This window comes from Myodes glareolus, chromosome 3, assembly GCF_982192425.1.
Source record: "Myodes glareolus chromosome 3, mMyoGla1.1, whole genome shotgun sequence".
Classification (NCBI taxonomy): Eukaryota; Metazoa; Chordata; class Mammalia; order Rodentia; family Cricetidae; genus Myodes; species Myodes glareolus.
Genome location: NC_142028.1, coordinates 868,209 through 888,989, shown reverse-complemented (window position 1 = coordinate 888,989; position 20,781 = coordinate 868,209). Strand labels below are relative to the sequence as shown.

The 20,781-nt window shown below is 33.3% G+C and overlaps 2 protein-coding genes across 2 annotated transcripts; one reads left to right on the top strand and one right to left on the bottom strand.

The window, feature by feature from the left end:
- Window positions 1-6,190: 6,190 nt before the first annotated feature.
- On the top strand, window positions 6,191-7,120 carry LOC125399495 (olfactory receptor 4P4). Its single transcript, XM_048432914.2, has one exon. It carries the CDS (start codon window positions 6,191-6,193, stop codon window positions 7,118-7,120), a length of 930 nt encoding a protein of 309 aa, XP_048288871.2.
- A 4,705-nt stretch (window positions 7,121-11,825) lies between these two features.
- On the bottom strand, window positions 11,826-12,776 carry LOC125399393 (olfactory receptor 4P4-like). The gene has a single exon (XM_048432835.3). It carries the CDS (start codon window positions 12,774-12,776, stop codon window positions 11,826-11,828), a length of 951 nt encoding a protein of 316 aa, XP_048288792.3.
- Between the last annotated feature and the right edge of the window lie 8,005 nt (window positions 12,777-20,781).

Below are 20,781 nucleotides of genomic sequence, written 5' to 3'. Positions count from 1 at the left end.
GACTGGTGTAAGATGGTATCTCAGAGTTGTTTAGATTTGCATTTCCCTGATATCTAAAAATGTTGAATATTTCCTTCAGTGTCTTTTGGCCATTTGAGATTATTCTGTTGACAATTTTCTGTTTAATTCTGTACCACATTTTTAATTGGATTATATGGTACTTTAATGTCTAATTTCTTGAGTTCTTCATACATTTTGGAGATCAATCCTCTGATGTGGGATTGATGAGGATCTTTTCCCATTCAATAGGCTGCCTTTTTGTTTTATTGACTGTGTCCTTTGCTTTAACAGAAGCTTCTCTGTTTCACGAGGTCCATTTATTTATTGTTGCTCTCAGTGTCTGTATGACTGTGGTTATATTGATAAAGTGGTCTCTTATGTCCATGCATTGAAGTATATTTCCCACTTTCTCTTCTATCAGGTTTAGTGTGGTTGGATTTATATTAAGGTCTTTAATCCAATGAGACTTAAGTTTTGTACATGGGGATAGATATGGAAATATTTTCATTCTTCTACATGTTGACATCCAGTTATACAAGCACCATTTGTTGAAAATGCTTTCTTTTTTCCATTGTATAACTTTGGCTTCTTTGTCAAATCAGGTGTTCATAAGTGTGTGAACTAATATCCAGGCCTTTATTTGATTCCATCGGTCGACATCTCTGCTTTTTTGCCAATATCAAGTTGTTTTCATTACTGTAGCTCTATAATAAGTTTGATGTCAGGGATAGAGATACCTCTGGAAGTTCCTTCATGTACAGAATTACTTTGGCTCTTCTGGGTTTTTTGTTTTTCCATATGAAGGTGATTATTGTTCTTTCCAGGACTGTGAAGAAATCTGTTGGGAGTTTAATGGGAATTGTGTTGATTCTACAGATTGCTTTTGGTAGGACTATCATTTTATTATGTTGATCCTACCTATCAGAAACACGAGAGACTTTCTGTTGTCTGGTATCTAATTTTGTTCAACTATGGCCATTGCAGCATTATTTGTAATAGGCATAACCTAGGAAAACCTAGATGCCTTTTACTAAAGAATGGATAAAGAAAATGTGGCACATTTACACAATTGAGTAGTACTCAGCAGTAAAAATAATGACATCTTGAAATTTGCATGCAAATGGATGGAAATAAAGAAACCATCCTGAGTGACGTAACACAGACCCAGAAAGTTGAACATGGTATGTACTCACTCATAAGTGGATACCAGCTGTAAATCAAAAGATAATGAACCTATAGTTCATGATCCTAGAGAAGCTAAATAAAAAGGTGAACCCTAAAAAACCAACCAACCAACCAAACAAACAAAAAAACAATAACATACATAGATCTACCTGAAAAGGTGAAATAGAAAAGATTGCCTGATAAAATTGAGAGCATGGGGGTGGTGAGAGAAGGGAGATCAGAAGGGAAGAGAAAGGGAGAAGGAAGGAGGGAGGAGAATTTGAGGGAACAGGATAGTCAACATGGAGAAGGACAGAGTTGAAAGCAAGAAAAGAGATATTTTGATTGAGGAAGCCATTATGGGGCTAGCAAGAAACCTGGCACTAGAGAAATTTTGAGGAATCCACAAGGATGACCCCTTAGCTAAAATCCTAAGCAGTACTGGAGAAGGTGCCTGAATTGGCCTTATCCTGTAATCAGTTTGAAAATTATCTTAAATGTCACCATAGAACCTTCATTCAGCTACTGATGGAAACGGATACATAAACCCACAATGGAGCACTGGGCTGAACCCCACCCCCCCAAAGTCCAGTTGAAGGGTGGAAAAAGTGAAAATATGAGCAATGAGTTCAAGACCATGATGGGGACACCCACTGAAACAGTTAACCTGAGCAAATGGGAGCTCACCAATTCCAGTTGGACAAGAAAGGAATCAACATAAGTCCAAACTAGCCCCTCTGAATGTGGGAGACATGTGGATGCCTGGGGCAGACTGAGGGGCAACTGGCAGCAGCACCAGTATTTATCCCTTCTGCTTGTACTGGCTTTTGGGGAACCTATTCTCTGGATGAATACCTTGTTCAGCCTAGATATAGTAGGGTGGACCTTAGAACTACCCCAAGGCAATATGCCTTATACTCTCTGAGCATTGGTTGGTGGTAGGGTGGGAAGTGATAAGGTGAATAAAATGGGAAGAGGGGAGGAAGTGGGAACAGGGATTGAGATGTAAAATGAAATAAGACAGTTTGTTTTCTTTTAAAAAAATAAAACAAATTTTAAAAAGATTTTTGTTTTAGTAAAACAACTAAAGTTTTAAAAGCTTTTATTCATCTATCCATTTATTTCTTCATTAGTATAAACTATATCTTTATTCTTTAGATTTTAATGAAATACTATAATTGTTTTGATTGTTCTATCTGGTCATTTAGAGCATTTTCATGTCATGCCATCGGGCTCTTTGTTCCGTATCTATTTTGATGAACACATTTTCAGTGCTTAGAGTGTCTTAAACCTCTCTTCATCTACCTCTGACACACACACTCATCCTAGAATCATGCATTTTTCTATATATCTTAATTCCTTTATTTTAGAGAATAGTATTAATATTTAAGATATAGGCAATGGTTATGACATGTAAGCTTATTTCTTGTAAAGTGACATTTAGAATACGTTATGGAGGATACACTAATCTTTGTATGCAAATATCTATATTGTTTGTAGAATTAGGTATCTTCTGTGTATCTGTTTTAGATAATTAGAGTAAAAATCCATCTATCAATGAGTTACATTGGGTCTGATCTGCCTATTATTTCCTGTATTCACTATCTATTTTTCTCCACCATTGACTAGTAATGTATTGGCACACAAAATACACCAAGGCATCTCTCTGTATCAGAGCACTTGCCTGTCACATACACTTCCCTGGACTCCACTTCTGGAATTGTTAAATACATAAAACACACTTGAACTCATAGCACCTCCCCAGAGAACATGATGAAAAGTTCTGCATGAACTGCTTGAGACTAGTTCTCAGCATGAGGATAACTATAGTTTCCTTCCCATATAATAAAGAAGGAGAAAGAAACTCAAATTGCATAATCAGCAAATTTCCTATCAGTCAATAAAATTTTGTCATAAATGGGAAACAATCATTTTACAGAACATGTATAATTCTGTTTCAGATTTTTCTCAGACATTTTGGATATAAAAGGATGCTGCTAACTGGTGAGTTGGTAATGAGCATATGTGAACAATAAACTTTCATAACTACTATCTTCAGATGAAATTAAAATGTATCTTTAAGAAATAATATTTGCCCAAATAATGCTCTTTAACAACTGAATTTGAAATTCTTAGAAGTAAGAAGTAAAATGGTTCTATGGTGTTTTCAAAAAAATATATTTGTGTCTCAAATTCTTTCTCTCTAAATTATACAGTGTCCTATAATTATGGATTTGGTAGTTTGATATCTGACATATATTTATTAAATTTTTAATTCTCTAATACATAAGCTTGGTAAAATATCAATATTGTTATTTGAGTTGAAGCCTTCAAGTAGGAAATTACAAGGAAATAATTTAAAGTTACATGACTTATTCCCTAATAAGGGAACAGAGATGATTATAAAGAAAGCAACATATTTAAAGTAAGAGTAGGACATGTGAAAGTAAGCAATTTCACTACCTTCTATCGTTCATAAATTTGTGATATTGAAAATAGATTTACCTCTGCGTTAGTAATTTGTGTAGAAAAGATACTTAAAGAATGTTCATTGTAGCTCCTTCATTTTATAGACTAAGAAATTTATGGACTAAGTCCTGAATCTTAGAACTGACATCATTAAGACTTAAGCTCAAATTTCTCCCCCTCAACACTTATTTTTCTTTATGGCTAATAATTAAGAATGTAATATCACTAATCATTCTTAAGAAAGTAAGAGAAATTGTTATCTAAAACCTTATAAGAACCGTGCACCTGTGATTTTCCAGGTTTAATTATGAATCTAAGAACTGATTCAGTCCGTGGTTTGTGTACAGACTTCAAATTAGTTTATAGTCTCATTTTCTAATTGAAGACTTTCTATTTAAAATAATTGATTATGAAGCAAATATTGAAATTCAGAAAACGTACCAGTTTGCTTGACTTATTCAAACATTTATACAAAATTCAAAGTTTGGCAATACAGAATTAATGTTCAGTTTATCTCTACATTTTCTTGACTTTGAACAGGGCATAGAAAGAGGTGGTGATGAATTCAAGATCTGGGGACAGAAAACTCTCAAGATATAGATGGCTATACGCTGGTTGTGTTATCATGCTTAGGTATCTTTCAGTAGAAGATTATAGCTAACTTTATTTAACCTTTAAAGTGACACATCAATACTAACACAATGCTGTTACTTCAAAATCATTTTTAATAAATTCCTTTTCATCTATTATGAAAGTTGATACTCAGAACCTGTCTTTAACAGTAAAGTAAGATGTATGTCGTTATTTCAACTTTAATTTTTTAAAACAAATAATTTGTTTTTAAATTTAAATTAACCGGGGTTATATATGAAGTTAGCTACTAATTTAGCACTCGTAACCAAGGAGATATCTAACTATAAGGAGTAATTAAATTTTTACAAGTAAGGTTTTAATACACTAATACAGTAGCAATTAAACTCGATATGCCTACTTTGTGAAGCAGTTGAATCAAAATGAAAACAGAGGCCACAATTTTGAAAGGTAGCAAAGAGAGGCTTATAGAAGGGTTGAGAGAAAATAAGAGAAGGGAGAAATTGTTGTAACTATATTCTAATTTATAAATATTAATAAATAAAAATATTTTATAAATTAAAAAACAAAATTTTAGGGAGAAAGTTAAACATCAACTATAATAATCTTCTGAATCAAATGAACTCAGCCTCCAACAATATATTCTAATAAATGCCTAATGAATTAATGAAAAGCATCAGATTATTTCTGCATGGGAATTCTATAAACTTTAATAACACAATGTGTGTGTGTGTAAAATATTTATGCAACTTACAGATGTACAAATCACAAAAGTGTGAGATTATGTTTATGAACATTTATATTACTAACCTAGTTTTAGAATAATTAAAATGTATTTTCCTGTTATATAGCAAAATATTACTATTATCTGTTTTGGAGAAAGATTAGAACTTACTTCTAAAAATTTTGTACTTTTAGTCTATTCTTTAAATTTGACTATGGAAATGAAAATCTTTATTTCATAATCAGTATCATTATTAGTGTGAATGGCAGTATTAATTAATTGTCAAAGAATAGAAACAATTTTATAGCAGTTAACATATGAATGAGAAATTAAAGCTGAAAATACACATTAAAGCTAATATTTTGAGACTTTTTGTCAAGAATTAATTTTAAGATGTATTATTTGGAAGTATTAAAAATTAAATGTACACACCGTCAGCCTTGTCCATGATTCAAAAAGTCTAGCACTACATATGGAACCTATCTACTATAATTTTCATAGTTCATGTAGCCAAAGGTTTTATGATTTTTATTGACTGATAATGAGATACACTATTAATAAATTTTATTTGTTAAAATTAAACTCAATTTTTTGTGAAGGACCAAAATTGGGAACTCGACTGCAGAACACTAGCTTCAAAATATTTTAATATCTTGAACACTGTTGTGTTTTTCAAAGTTAAGTGTACCAAATGTTTTCCCTAATACTTAAATAATAATTTATGTATTTGAAATGAAAATTTATGAAAATGCTGGTAGAGTTTACAAATAAATTCACTATATTATTCTGTGAGTTCTATAAGCAGAATCAGAGTAGGATATATTTTATATTCTACTTAGAATCACATGGAGTTGTTGAAAAGTCAAAGCACATTATAGAGAATAAAAAGAACATGGAATACACTAAAACATCTTACCCTCTTAACCATAGTTATTTGTGATTTCCATAATTCACAGAAAATATGGACCTGTACAATTATAATGGACAATTATAGAAATTAAATTAAATCTCTATTTAATTTAAGATTTATTTGAAACCAGCTGTTATATTTTCACAGAATCCTGAAAGCTATTGCAACTGAACCCCAGATTTTTATTATCTGATATACTTGACTGAAGGAAGTTAGGCCTAGCTATCACATCAGAAAGAATTTAATCATAAAACTGTTAGCAGACACTTCTAAACATAAATTCTTCAATTATGTCATTTCAGGTGACTTGCATTTTCTCTCTATATGGCACCATGGACAGAAGAAGTAACATCACAGTTTTTATTCTCTTGGGACTTTCCCAAAATAAGAACACTGAAGTCATTTGCTTTGTTTTCTTTTTATTTTGCTACACTACTATTTGGATGGGCAATGTACTCATAATGGTTTCTATCACACACACTCAGCTCTTTCACCAACCCATGTATTTCTTCCTCAACTATCTGTCACTTTCTGATCTCTGCTACACATCCACTGTAACCCCTAAATTAATGACTGACTTACTGGCAGAAAGGAAACTAATTTCCTATAATAATTGTATGATACAACTCTTTACAACTCATTTATTTGGAGGAATTGAAATCTTTATTCTAACAGGGATGGCCTATGACCGATATGTAGCCATTTGCAAGCCCCTGCATTATACCATAATCATGAGCAGGCATAGGTGTAATGCGATCATCATGGCTTGTTGTACTGGGGGATTTGTGCACTCAGCTAGTCAGCTTCTGCTCACTCTGTTCTTACCATTTTGTGGCCCAAATGAGATAGATCACTATTTCTGTGATGTGTACCCTTTGTTGAAATTGGCCTGTTCCAACACACACATAATAGGTCTCTTAGTCATTGCTAACTCTGGCTTAATTGCTTTAGTTACTTTTGTTGTTTTGGTACTGTCTTATTTTTTCATTCTGTATACCATAAGGGCATACTCTGTGGAGAGCCGAAACAAAGCTCTGTCTACTTGCAGTTCTCACTTAACCGTTGTCGTCCTGTTTTTTGCTCCTGCACTATTCATTTACATCAGACCAGCTACCACATTTCCGGAAGATAAAGTGTTTGCTCTTTTCTACACCATAATAGCTCCAATGTTTAACCCTCTGATATACACACTGAGAAACAAGGAGATGAAGAATGCCCTACAGAAAGTTTGGAGTTATCAAGTGTTTCTGAAAGGAAGGTAAATGTCTCTTTTCCATTCCATGAGGCAAGCCATGTATGGCCATTTTCTTAGTCTATGGAAAGGTAAGTGGATAGATAGCATATCCATTCTTAAACTATATTTCTACATGGTCTCTTCATCAATAATTTGGGAATTATTTTCACATAAGCTTTCTTAAATTTACTTAATCATTAGGACTGATTTCTGGCAATAAAATAAGCTTCCTTTAAAAGTAATGTATTTTATTATTCTTTAAAAGAAATTCATACAATGTACCTTGACTGTATCCAACTTTTCCCTCAAGTTCAACCCAGATCCAATCCCTTGTCTCTCTTCCCATTTATTATCCTGCTTGTTTGTTTTAAGAAGAAAGTTTCTCACATTGTCTTTGTCCTCTGGCTCTTATCACCTTTCCACACCATGTTTGTGCTTTTCATGAGATTTAAGTGTTGGGATTCTGCTATAAATATGTTAACTGGAGGCTGATAGTTGAATGTCTGCTGATCTCTATAATTTCACAATTTAAGTTTTTGCAATGATGTTGGTCTGCTGCAAAGAGAAATATCCTTGATAGGAGGTGAGAGGTGCACTTATCTGTGGATATAATGACAAGTATTTAGAATTCAATGGACATTTTTTCTGGCTTAGTATATGGTTAGTAATAAAGTCTCATCTAGGTTACATGGCTTCATAATACATGGGTGGTTGGCTAAATTTACAAGGTCACACATAAATTCCTGCTATGGAGTGGATTGTAATTTCAATTAAGGGAACATTGGTTCCCCCCAAATATATGTGATACTATTTCAGCTTTTAGAATATTTTGTCACCTGTTAATATTTGTGCTTTGTAGACATTATGGAAGAAAAGAATTTCAGTTTCCTATTCACTGCTAGTAGATTGCATGTCTTCTGAAACTGTAAGAGCTAGTCCTTAGTGAGGAGGTTTTCATGTCATACTTACATATCAGTTTGTTCAAATAATGTGTTCAAAGAATGAGATATCTTCGGAAATTTAGTTTTACCTTCTTTTTCTGAAAAAGCACCATAAAACAATAGAAGTACCATATACTCTCATGGGTTTCAGGTACTCTATGACCAAAAATTCAAATGGAGGTTTTCTATTCCTGATAACGGAGTTTTTGCAAGAAAGTCTATAGTTTTAGGAGTAGCATTTTCAACCAGAAAGCATAATTTCAAAAATTATATACATATTTATATATGTGTTTTTGTGCGTGTGTGTATGTGTGTGTGAGGGTGTATATACATATTCTATATATGTTTATATGTAGCCATAAAACAGCTGTCTTAAGTTTTACATAGCTTTTTATTAAAACTATGTTAAAATATATTTTTCATTGTATTGATATTTCAATTATATTTTAATAAATAAAGCTTGCCTGAAGATCAGAGAGTAAACAACCACCCTGGTCAGTCGTAGAGATCAGAAAGCCATACATGCACACCTTTAATTCCAGGAGTCACAATAATTAGCCATAGAAACTTCTCAGTAGTGGTATACACCTTTAATCACAGCACTAGAGAGGAATCAAAGACAGGAAGAGACACCTCTCAGGCAGTCTCATTCTGAGGATTCCTGGAAGCAGAATTATGATTTTTAGACTGAGGTTGAGGCAATAGCAAATGTTTGACCGCTTTGCTTTTCTGGTCTTCAAGTTGAACCTCAATATATGTCTCTGGGTTTTCATTAATGGTGTTACATTTCATGCTATAACATCTTGCAACGATAAATAAAATGCTACTGTGCTGATTATTTTTTGAAAAATTGTTATAAACTGGTCACCTGGGAATCCCAGTTGTGTAGTTATTTTTACCACATTGCCCTGTAATCATGACCATGAAACATCCTCTTGAATAGCGATTGATGGGAAGGCATTCTTCTCACTCACAGAGGCATGGAAATCCCTACAAAGGTGGCCATGTATAAAATAACAAGCCATAAAGGCCTCGAAAAATGAGCCAGTAAACAATACCTTTCGATGGTTTCTGCTTCAGTTTCTGTGTGCCCTTTCTGAGTTCATTTCCTTGTTCCCTCAATGATGGGCTCTATTCTGTAAGATGTAATAAAACCTTTCTTTTCAAGTTTAGATTTTGTCATGGTGTTTTATCATAGCAACACAAAGTAAACAATGATAGAAATCTTCAAATTTTAAAGGCTATTGATAACATTAAAGCATCAGTAGGTACAACTACACCTTGTTACTCAATCCTTCCCATGCTCCATGTTTCTAAGATCATAAAGGAATTAATACTTTAAATGCAGCAGCACTAAAAAGCGCTTGCAAACCAATTTTACCAAAGTGCATACTAAATCATGAGAAATAAAATGATTTGTTGTGGTTATATATATATATATATATATTTAAATAGTAAAATAAAATATAAAGAAATGCAAGTTACATTTCTAGATACCCAAGGTATAATAAATATATTACTACTATCACTTAAAACAGAGGTGCAATGACCCAAGAATTTACTTTTATGTCCTTGTAGCTGGAAGCATGATCTGTGTTTTATTTTCATGACTTTAATCATACAAAAGAGGTATGTCTTACATGCTTCCAACAAACACTAAGAAAATTATACATATTTCTTTTTGAATCCCAGCCACCGCTCATGGCTCTGTGTTATTATTTTCATGTAATAGCTTTCATTCGATGATAGGAGTACTGGTAAGAACATTTATAATCATCATTTTTAGCACTAGCTAGTTTAAAACAATTAACTCAATTATTACATAAATCAATGAAAAAGGAACTCAGTCCAGTAAGGATATTTAAAACATTTCTGACCAGTCTACTTGTTTTTGTTGATATCATTTCAGTAATGCTAAGTATGAATCTTTAAATGTTTGTTGAATTATGAAAATAAATCACTTCAGTTATTTAATTAGTGTGTAAATATTATTCAATAATTGAATAGTAATCAACACAGTTAACAATAAACAAGATAACTAAAAACAAACATATGAGTTTATAGTTGTTTCCATTTGACTAATTAATGCTTCCTTAGGTTGTCTACAGTTAATTCCCATTTTATTTGAGTTTGAGATTTTGTTTTGTTTTGTTTTTTCTCTATGTTTACCTCTGAGGAGTAGAGAGAAAGCAAGTGGCTCAGAATCTTTCATATTTCAATTTTTGGTTTTAAATTTCTTGGTAGGTTGTGAATAACTTTATGCTTAATCAATACTTTATGCAATTACCAAATATTATAGTGATATTTTTCTTGATGTGAAATTTTATAACTAAGTAGGCATCATTTCCCTGTTGTGTTGTCACTTGTTTCTGGGAAATGTCACATTATTATCTCCATGGGCAACATTTTGAATCTATGTCAAAAAAGTTTCCTCTCTAAATCAAAGCAGATACCTCTATTTAACATTTAGTTTTGTTTTGTTTGTTTATTTGTTTGTTTTTTCTTTTTTGAGACAGGGTTTTGCTGTAGCTTTGTAGCCTGTCCTGGAACTAGCTCTTCTAAATCAGGCTGGCCTCGAACTCATAGAGATCTACCTGTCTCTGCCTTCCAAATGCTGGGATTAAAGGCATGTGCCAACACTGCCCAGCCCTCTATTTAACTTTTAATTGCATCAATCTCTACACAGTGGAGGCAAAATTTAGATGATGTATTCAGACAGGATGATGGTAAAGGAAAATTTATTTATAATAAGTGATCTCATATTTCACCTTTGTGAGTCCATTATTTCACTTCCTTTATGCTGTTTTCTGCATTTCCACATTGATATTTAATAATTCTCTACATACACTTTTCAACATGTTGTTAATCCTTCTGTATTTATCTCCCTCTCTGTATAATCTAGTAGCTACTTAAATCAAAATATCTTGCATCTTTTTAAGACAACAGACTCCTATCACTCAAGAAATGTTCCCACAAAATAGGGTTCATGTTTATATAAGAAGATATAATTTTAAGATAAGTGGAATAAGTTAAAAATCCAAAGGGTGGAAAAAGAGACCAGTACTTCCCATATGTGTAGTGTAATCTTAGAGCTTTAAATTAATTTAGTTTTATTGGGAAGAAGAAAAGTTATATTTCCTCATTTGATGTTTTCAGATGCTGGGGAGAGTTGAAAAGACCAGTTCAAAAATTCACCCTAAACCTAAGAAATATTTATAAACCCATTGTACGTGCATATGACTGTGGCCATCCATAAGGCTCTTTGAAGTACCTATGATATTTATAAGGAGGAAGACAGGCTAGCAGCTCTCAGGTGATTCATGATAAACATTTTGTGTTATAATCACTCAAATTCTCGTTTTTTAAAAAGTTTGTCATAGAACAATAGAATGTTTTCTTTCATAAGGTCACCATATAAGGATTATTTACAAATCCTGTCAGAATATAAAGTTCATCACTAAACCTACTTTTTTGAAGGCAATTTCCATCTTTTTCTAAAATGTGCTAAAAAAACCCTTATCATTATGTAATTAATAAAATTGAATAACTAGTAACATTTTAAATTAGCACTGAAATTGGTTATACAATGCAACTATCATTCTTTAACCTTGAATTAATTTGAATACACAATTTCTTACTAGGTTGCACAGTGAAATATTTGTTACTAATTAGTTTTCATATTTTTGTATTTGCTACTTATGAATGAGCAAAGCTTTGAACAATTTAAAGATTAATTGCTCTCCTGGATGATAAGGCCATTTTAATAGTTGTGCAGTATTTTCCTTTAATATTCTATGAATAATACAAATTAATTTTTTTATCTCCTGAGAATGTATTTTGACACCAAACCTTCTTCATGGCATTCTTTATCTCTGTATTTCTTAGAGTGTAGATGAGGGGGTTGAACATAGGAGCAATAATGGTGTAAAATAGAGCAAATATTTTGTCTTCAGGGAAAGTGGTAGGAGGTCTAAGATAAGCAAAGATGGAGGGTCCAAAGAATAAAATAACCACAGTGATGTGGGACCCACAGGTGGAAAGAGCTTTGTGTCTTCCTTCTGCTGAGTGGTTCCTTAATGTGAACAATATAACCACATATGAACCAAACAGAAGAACAAATATTGCCAAGGCAACAATTCCTGAATTGGCAACCACAAGGACACCGGTGATATAGGTGTCAGCACAGGCAACTTTCAGCAAAGGGAAAATGTCACAATAGTAGCTGTCAATTTCATTGGGGCCACAGAAGGGTAAACATATTAACATAAAAACCTGGGAAAAGGAATGGGCAGCTCCACCAACCCAGGAAGCCCAGATCAGGACATGACACCTGGTTCTGCTCATGATGACCATGTAGTGTAGAGGTCTACAGATGGCCACACAACGGTCGAAGGCCATGGTTGTCAGGATTAAGACTTCAATCATTCCGAAGAAGTGCATAGCAATGACCTGCAGCATGCAGTTCTCATATGAGATGGTTTTTCTTCTCACTAACATATCTCCAATCAATTTGGGTGTCACACAGGAGGTATAGCAGATGTCCATGGATGATAGGTGACTCAGGAAATAGTACATTGGTTGGTTGAACAGAATGCTCCATCTAATTGTTATAAGGATCAGCAGATTCCCACACAAGATAGCGAGGTAACAGAATGAGAAGAACAAGAAGGAAAACACTTGTATGCTCTGCTTAGAAGACAGACCCATGAGAATGAATTCTGATATATTTCTCTGGCATTCCATTGACATTTAGTCTGTGCTAGAAAAATTGAGTACCTAAGGGAAAAGTATCCAAGTAAAAGATTTCCAGTGTGATCACAGCTATGTCAGCATTATAAACAAGTATTAGATACTGCTGTAAAAAACCCAGAAGAAAATTTATAAATCATTTAAAATTCCCTTAGTATTTGGAAACTAAATTTGATGCTTCAAACAGTTCTTTACCAATATCCCTAATATTTTGTCTTATTAGTGGTATTGAGATAGTCTTATCTGTTAAAATATAAATTATGTTTGTAAGTTTGAAGTTTTTAAATATGAATTATCTGATTGATATGAAATATTCTAATAAAATATGGTATCAGAAGTGTAAAGAGATGAGAATCAGCTATTGAAGTTAATAAAGTATACTATGTGAGGTATGTTCTAAAGGTAATTAAGAAGGCAAAATATAGTTAAATATTCACTGTTGATATTTTGAAAAGATAGAAAATTTCCTTGCATTTCTCACCTACACTTAAGAATAATATATTATCATTAAGTAAACTCTAGAGTGTGTAAACACATTAGGGAAAGTAATTGAAACTCACAGATAATTTAAAATCTATAGAATGTATGCATAACAGCAAGTTGAGAGTACATAGTCTAAGTGCAAACTGTGTGATAAAGATATCTCTTAGCTTGTATCTATTTCAGGACTTATTTTTGCATTTATAGCAATTATTGATTATTTTATATATCTGTGTATGAATATATTAATATATTATAATAAGTGTTATTATTTTCTATTACCTAGCTACAGTTCATGTTAAAGTATTAGAACGGAAGGAACCACATACTTCTCCATCTGGCTCTGCAGGCAAAAGTTAAATAGCATCTAGAAGGAATTTGTACGTGAAATCTAAATTGCTAATTTATTAATCATGTAGAACTATTCATTGCAAATCATTCAAGGAGTATTGATGCACAGTTTCCATATGTTACAAATTCACTAATAATGATTTCTCAACTATCTAAGCCTTAAAAAAGAAAGATTTATATATCATTATGTAGAACATTGAACAAAAAATTTAATTTTAGCTGTTTTTATTAACATTAACAATTGAAAGTCTGAAATTTATCACATTCTGGGAATATCTCCCGAATAATTCTTTGTCTACCATTTAATCACAGCATTAACTAACAATAAAATGTGTGAAAGAAATAGAACCTCTGCAAAACATATCAATGTCTTTAAGTTTGTTGGATCAAATTTATAGTTGATATCTTTTGATTCATTTGTGGAGTTAATGTGTTCCAGAGGAAAAGCAAATACAATGACTAGAAATTAGAATAACTTACAAATAAGAACACTACCCTAAATCCATTGGTTCAATTACTTATGTTAACACCATAGTTAATAACTTACCCATAACAAAATAGACATTGAATACCTAAAGTAGCAGTAGTTTGAAAATTACCTGCACATAAATTCCAGATGCTCTTCAGATTAGTTTTTATTACTCTTTATAACACATCTGCCCTTCTCAGTAGTTCATTTTGCTGATTTGCTTGACATAAATACCTGAAATAAAAAGACAATTAAATAGCCTAACAAATGCAAATTCTTAAAAATTATCAAGATTCATTTATCTTTTCCATGTGAAAAATTCCACTGCTGTATAGAGAGAATAAGATTTAAATAGTTATTGGTTCATACTGCTGTATCATTAAGTATAGAAGGAAATAATCCTGTATTTTGAAAACTTAATCTTTATACTTATATCTACAGAAGAATAATGAGAATATTTTGAAAATACCATTCACATATATTCACCAATATACAGCTAGCTCTGTAAGTATACAAGAACCAAGTACAAACAAAATAAATCATACTATAAATTTGAATGCAGGGCTACCTCTTCCTTCATGAGCTTTCCTTAAGTAATGTTTACAGTGCAGAACTACTCAGTTGTCCAAGTTGTTACCCTTCTCTCAGGCTTCTTGTGAATTTGGGGCTACTATTTACTTTCCTCTTTTGTAGTAACTACTCTCTGAGCACTGTGTCTCAAGAGGCCAGTATTATTGTTGAGATTCACAGAGCCTCAAGGACTTTTCACTTGTTCGAATAATATTCTCTGAAGAACATAAAGAACACTTGAGAATCACTGAAGGAACATTGAGTTTCTTTTGGAGGAGTTCTTGATTTTGGCAATGAGAGATCAAGATGTGTGTGTGTGTGTGTGTGTGTGTGTGTGTGTGTGTGTGAGAGAGAGAGAGAGAGAGAGAGAGAGAGAGAGAGACTTCAGAATGCTATCAAGAAGAATCAGAGAAGGAAACACGGACACATGACAGTCTCTTATGAGTTCTGTAATTTGGATCTGGATATTTCTGATCAGCTGTCACAGAACAGCAACGAACTTCACCCATTGATTTTTCTTTTTGTGTTAAGAGATAAAAAGAAACACATGATCCAATATAAAGATGGAGTACAGACCTAAACAGAGAACCCTCAACAAAGGAATATAAAATGATTGAAAGACACTTAAGAAAATGTTCAACATCTTCAGCCATCAGAGAAATGTAAATCAAAATAGCTCTGAGATTCCATCTTACACCTGGAAGAATGGCCAAGATCAAAAACACTGATGACAACTTATGCTAGAGAGGATGTGGGGTAAAGAGAACACTCCTGCATTGCTGGTGGTAGTGCAAGCTGGTACAGCCTCTTTAGATATCAGTATAGCAATTTCTCAGAAAATTAGTAAACAACCTTCCTCAAGACCCAGCAATACAATTTTTGGGTATATACCCAAAGGATGCTCAATTGTAACACAAGGACATGTGCTCAACTATATTCATAGCAGCATTGTTTGTCATAGCCAGAATGTGGAAACAACCTAATGAATAAGGAAAATGTGGTACATTTATACAATGGAGTACTACACAGCAGAAAAAAATAATGGCATCTTGAGATTTGCAGGCAAATGAATGGTGCTAGAAAACAACATATTGAGTTTGGTAATCCAGACCCAGAAAGACTATTATCATATGTACTCACTCATAAGTGGTTTTTAGACATAAATGAAGAAAACCAGCGTACAATTCACCATCCCAAAAACCTAGGCAACAATGAGGACTCTAAGAGAGACACAATAGATCTAATCTACACGGAAAGTAGAAAAAGAAAAGATTTGAGGAAATTGGGAGCATGGAGAAGGAAAGGAAGGGGAGGAGAGAAAAGTGTATAGCTCAATAAAATCATTACATAAAAAACAGTAAAGATGGAAAAATAATAAAAAGAGGAGAAATGAATATTAAAATTATTATGCACTACCACTCCAATGATTACTGAGTGTGGTGCGCTGCTTGACCAGCAAGCAAGAATGACCATAAAATCGAGGATTCTTCCCAAATCACACTTTATTGGAGCCTTTCGGTTGAAGGGATAGCATGGAGCGAGAGGGAACAAAAGTCAAGTGGCAGCTGCTTTTCTAGAGTGGAGAGGCTCGGATACTGTCCTGATTGGTGAATACCATTCCACTGAAGCCTGGGGCTTCGGGCTAGGGAACAAGGCTCAGTTATGCAAATGCAGGCCAAACATCAAAAGGATCTGTTTACCTCCAAGCTGCAGGACCACCTGCGCCATATTATAATGGCGATTTCCTGATGGCTCCTTACAACTGAGATGATCAAAATATATTTTGGAAAGTAGCAGATGATGAAAGGAGTCATGTGTGTGTGTGTGTGTGTGTGTGTGTGTGTGTGTGTGTGTGTGTGTGTGTGTGTTTCTATGTCTGTGTCTCTGTGTCTGTGTCTATAATTGTTACAGTTTTAATGTTAAGCATCCAGTGTTGGCTCACTGTTGATGGTATGTCCTAATCCGATGGCACACTTTTTTTATGGACACCTTGTTTTTTCATTTTTAATTCTTTTCACTTGTATACTCTGATTTTTTCTTTTGAAATATATATTTATATTTCCCCTTGAGATTTCATGTACATATTCAATTATTTTGATCATACTCACCTCTTCCAACTCCCCTCCAAAATTTTCCAACTGTCTCCTTTTTTAAAAATTTATTTATTTATTTTTACTAAAAATTTCCACCTCCTCTCCTCCTCCCACTTCCCTCCCCTCCCCTCCCCCCACTTCTCCTCACCCGAATTCTCCAGGCCAAAGAACAGTCAGGGTTCCCTACCCTATGGAAAATCCAAGATCCTCCCCATTCTCCCCAGGTCCAGGAAGGTGAGCATCCAAACAGACAAGGCTCATGCAAAGCATGTCCATGCAGTAGCTTCAAAGCCCAGCGCCACTGGCCTTCATTTGTCAGTCATCCTCCACCATCAGCCACATTCAGAGTCCAGCTCAATCACATGCTCCATCAGTCCCATTCCAACTGGCCTTGTTGATCTTCCATTAGATCAGTCCCACCGTTTCAGTGGGTGAACACACCCCTCACGGTCCTGACATCCTTGCTCATGTTCTCCCTCCTTCTGCTCCTTATTAGGACCTTGAGAGCTCACTCCAGTGCTCCAATGTGGGTCTCTGTCTCTATCTCCATCCATCGCCAGAAGATGGTTCTATGGTAATATGCAAGATATTCATCCGTGTGGCTATAGGAGAAGGCCAGTTCAGGAACCCTTTCCTCTGAAGCTCAAGGAACAAGCTGGGGACATCTCCTGGGACACCTGGGAACCCCTCTAGAGTCAAGTCTCGTGCCAACCCTAAAATGGCTCCCTTAATTAAGATATATACTTCCCTGCTCCCACATCCACCCCTCCTTCATCCTAACCATCCCAGAGGGAGAGAACAAAAAATTGATTGGGTAGGCAGGTAAGGAGTTCTGGAAGGAGTAGAGGAAGGAAAAAAATAAATATAAAATATAAATTTAAATTAAATTGTATTCTATGGAAAATTAAGATAAACATTTATTATTCTGTATATATAAACACATATGTATAAATACATTGTGCATGTATATGTATATATTATACTCACATAAGTATAAGGCATGTATGTATACATTGTACTCATATATGTATAGTGTATAGATGCATATATAATATAGGCAATACATTACACAGATACATATATATGTATATAAAATAACTTATTAAGGCAGCTGGAAACTACATTATTTTTGGAATAGTAATATATTTTTTTCTTATATACTTCTTTCATCCACACAATTTAAAAGATGCATACACCCTTACCTTACACACCGTGTCCATGTACACATGAGAAAGAAAACAATAAGAATTTTATAAGCACAGGAGTAGTAAAAGACTCAAATAATCTGCATGATCTATCTATAAATGTTTAAAATAATAATAGCAGAGTTTTTAAATTTATGAACCAATAACATTGAATTTTAATGGTAAACAAATTGGTAGGTATAGGTTCAGATTTCTACACAGTAAACAGTAAAAACACACCAAAAAAGTAACAAAGTAAAAGATTTGTAAATACCTGCTACTTAACCGAGCTGTCTCAATAACTTTCATCTGTGAGCAATACCTGTTCCAAAAGCTCTCAGAAGACTTGCCATGAAGCAGCAAAGACTGAGTCATGAGACAAGATTCATATGGTGTAAGTGACTCTTTGACCAAAATAAAATTAAATAGAAATGTTACTGTGAAACCTAGATATTATATAGCACACTTCTAAACAATCCAAATAGTAAAAAAAAAAAAAAGCAGTATACAGATTCAATGCAATCTCTATCAAAATTTTACCACACTTCTTAAAAAACTTTGAAAGGACAATTCTTATCTTCATGTATAAAATAAAAAAGATAACTAAAACAAGTCTGAACAACAACAACAACAAAAAACAACTGTCAGAAGTTTAACCATTCCTGACTTCTAGTTATAGTACAGTAATATTATTAAAAGTATCACATGGTACTGGCATATATATATATATATATATGTATATATACATATACATACACACACACACACACACACACACACACACACACACACGTGGAGAGAGAGAGAGAGAGAGTCCAGAAATACACAATGGAAAAAAAGACAGCATCTTCTTTAAATGGTCCTGCACAAACTGGATTTCAGTAATTAACAGAATGCAAATTGATCCATAATTATCACCCTCCTCAAAATTCAAGTCCAAGTGGGTCAGATAACTCAATATAAAACCAGACACACTGAAGCTGATAAAAGAGAAAGTTGGAAATAGCCTTGAATCTGGTGGCATAGGAGACAACCTCCTGAAAGAAACATATAACATTGGCACTAATATCAACAATTAATAAATGGGGCCTCGTTAAACTGAAGAAGCTTCTTTAAGGTAAAGAACTCCATTACTTGGACAAAGTGACACCCTCAGAATCCAAAAAAATATTTCCCATTCCTCAGCTGATAGATGACTAATATCTAAAATACACGAACTCAGGAAGCTAGATATAGAAAACACAAAATAAATCAATTAAAAATGGGCTGCAGATGTAAACAGAGAACTCTCTATAAAGGAAACACAAATAGCTGAGAAAGCCATAAAGAAATGTTCAACATCCTCAACCATTAGAGAACTGCAAATCAAAATGACTTAGAGATTCCATCTTACATCTGTCAGAGTATCTCAGAACAGTAACAGGAGAGATAGTTCTTGCTGCTGAAGATATGTAACAAGGGGAATGCTCCTCCATTATTAGTAGGAGTACAAACTTTTAAAACTGTTGGGAATATTAAAAGGTGTGACTTTTGTTTATGCTGCATTTGTGAACTTAATCAATAACATACATATTAAAATTTTGTGGGTTGGTTGAATGGTTACCACAATATGTAATAAAGTCCCACTTTATTTCATAATCTTAAATGTAATTTCATTTTGCTATTTACAAGGTCACTGTGATTTATAAACAAAATTGATATTTTCAGAAAAATACTTTTTTCAATATGCTATAAATTTTAATAATATGTGTAAAAGAATATTGCATTGTGACAATCTTAGTTAAATTATATCATGTATATCTAACCAAAATATTCAATCTGTGGAAAAACAGAATGGGAAATAGTAGATTTGATACCTTTCCAGTAAACATTTATTAGTTTCAAGGCACAAAGACCACATATTTGAGTAAATCATGTCATATTAGATAGCCTTGATAGAGTTAAGAAATGAATCGATTCACCATCTGATGACATAGTGCTAAGAAATTCTTTTTAGAATTTTTAAGATTATTTGTATTTGGTCTTATTTATTTTATTGAAATGTTTCTTGGTAATTTTCTTCAAACATGAATGCTTGTATAGTTTGTTCTTATTTCTCTCTCAGTTGCTTTATTCTCTCCCCCCCGCCTTTTCTTAATGTTCCCTTCCTGGATTCATATGTCTTTTCTTCTTTAGTCAGGTTAGATATAGTCCATCATACTCTGTTTCAGATATATGCCCTTTACCTGTCTTCCTATCCTTTAGGTCAACTTCTAGCTTCATGTCACAGGTACATTTGTAAATATAAGCTTAATATATTAATATTAATGAAACTAAATGATACACATAAAGAATATGTTTATTTTTCTTTTTGAGTTTGAATTACTTTAATATACTGATCTCAATTTCATTATATCTATTGATATTCAAACTTAAATTGGGCTTAGAGTTTCCTACCCATTCAAAAAGCTTACTGCATTTTTTATGTACTAAGCTTCAATGTGACTTTGAGAGTATCATTCGAAAGAATATTCAGTAAATTATGAGACAAGTGTCCCTTAGAATAAGGAGGTAGGGGTAGGGACCAGAATATGTCTGTGACAATATTTCCCAGAAATAATTGGCTGTGTAGTTGCTATGATAGTATGCTAAGTCTGTTTAATAGCTCATTTAGCAAATCCTTCAGGAGTGAATAGAAAGGAACATGGTCTTGGTCCCTCTAGGTTGTGCATTTGTACATGTTATCAAATACCTTATTCCTATAAATATTTTGTGGAAAAAAATGATGTTCATTTCTCTTATACTTTCAGTGAATTTTTCACTGTAAGGTTGATTTTGACTTTACAAATATTTCTATATAGTAAAGTTGATAA

Coding starts and splice junctions, on each gene's coding strand:
- LOC125399495 (XM_048432914.2), top strand. CDS start 6,191: ATGGACAGAAGAAGTAACATCACAGTTTTTATTCTCTTGGGACTTTCC.
- LOC125399393 (XM_048432835.3), bottom strand. CDS start 12,776: ATGGAATGCCAGAGAAATATATCAGAATTCATTCTCATGGGTCTGTCT.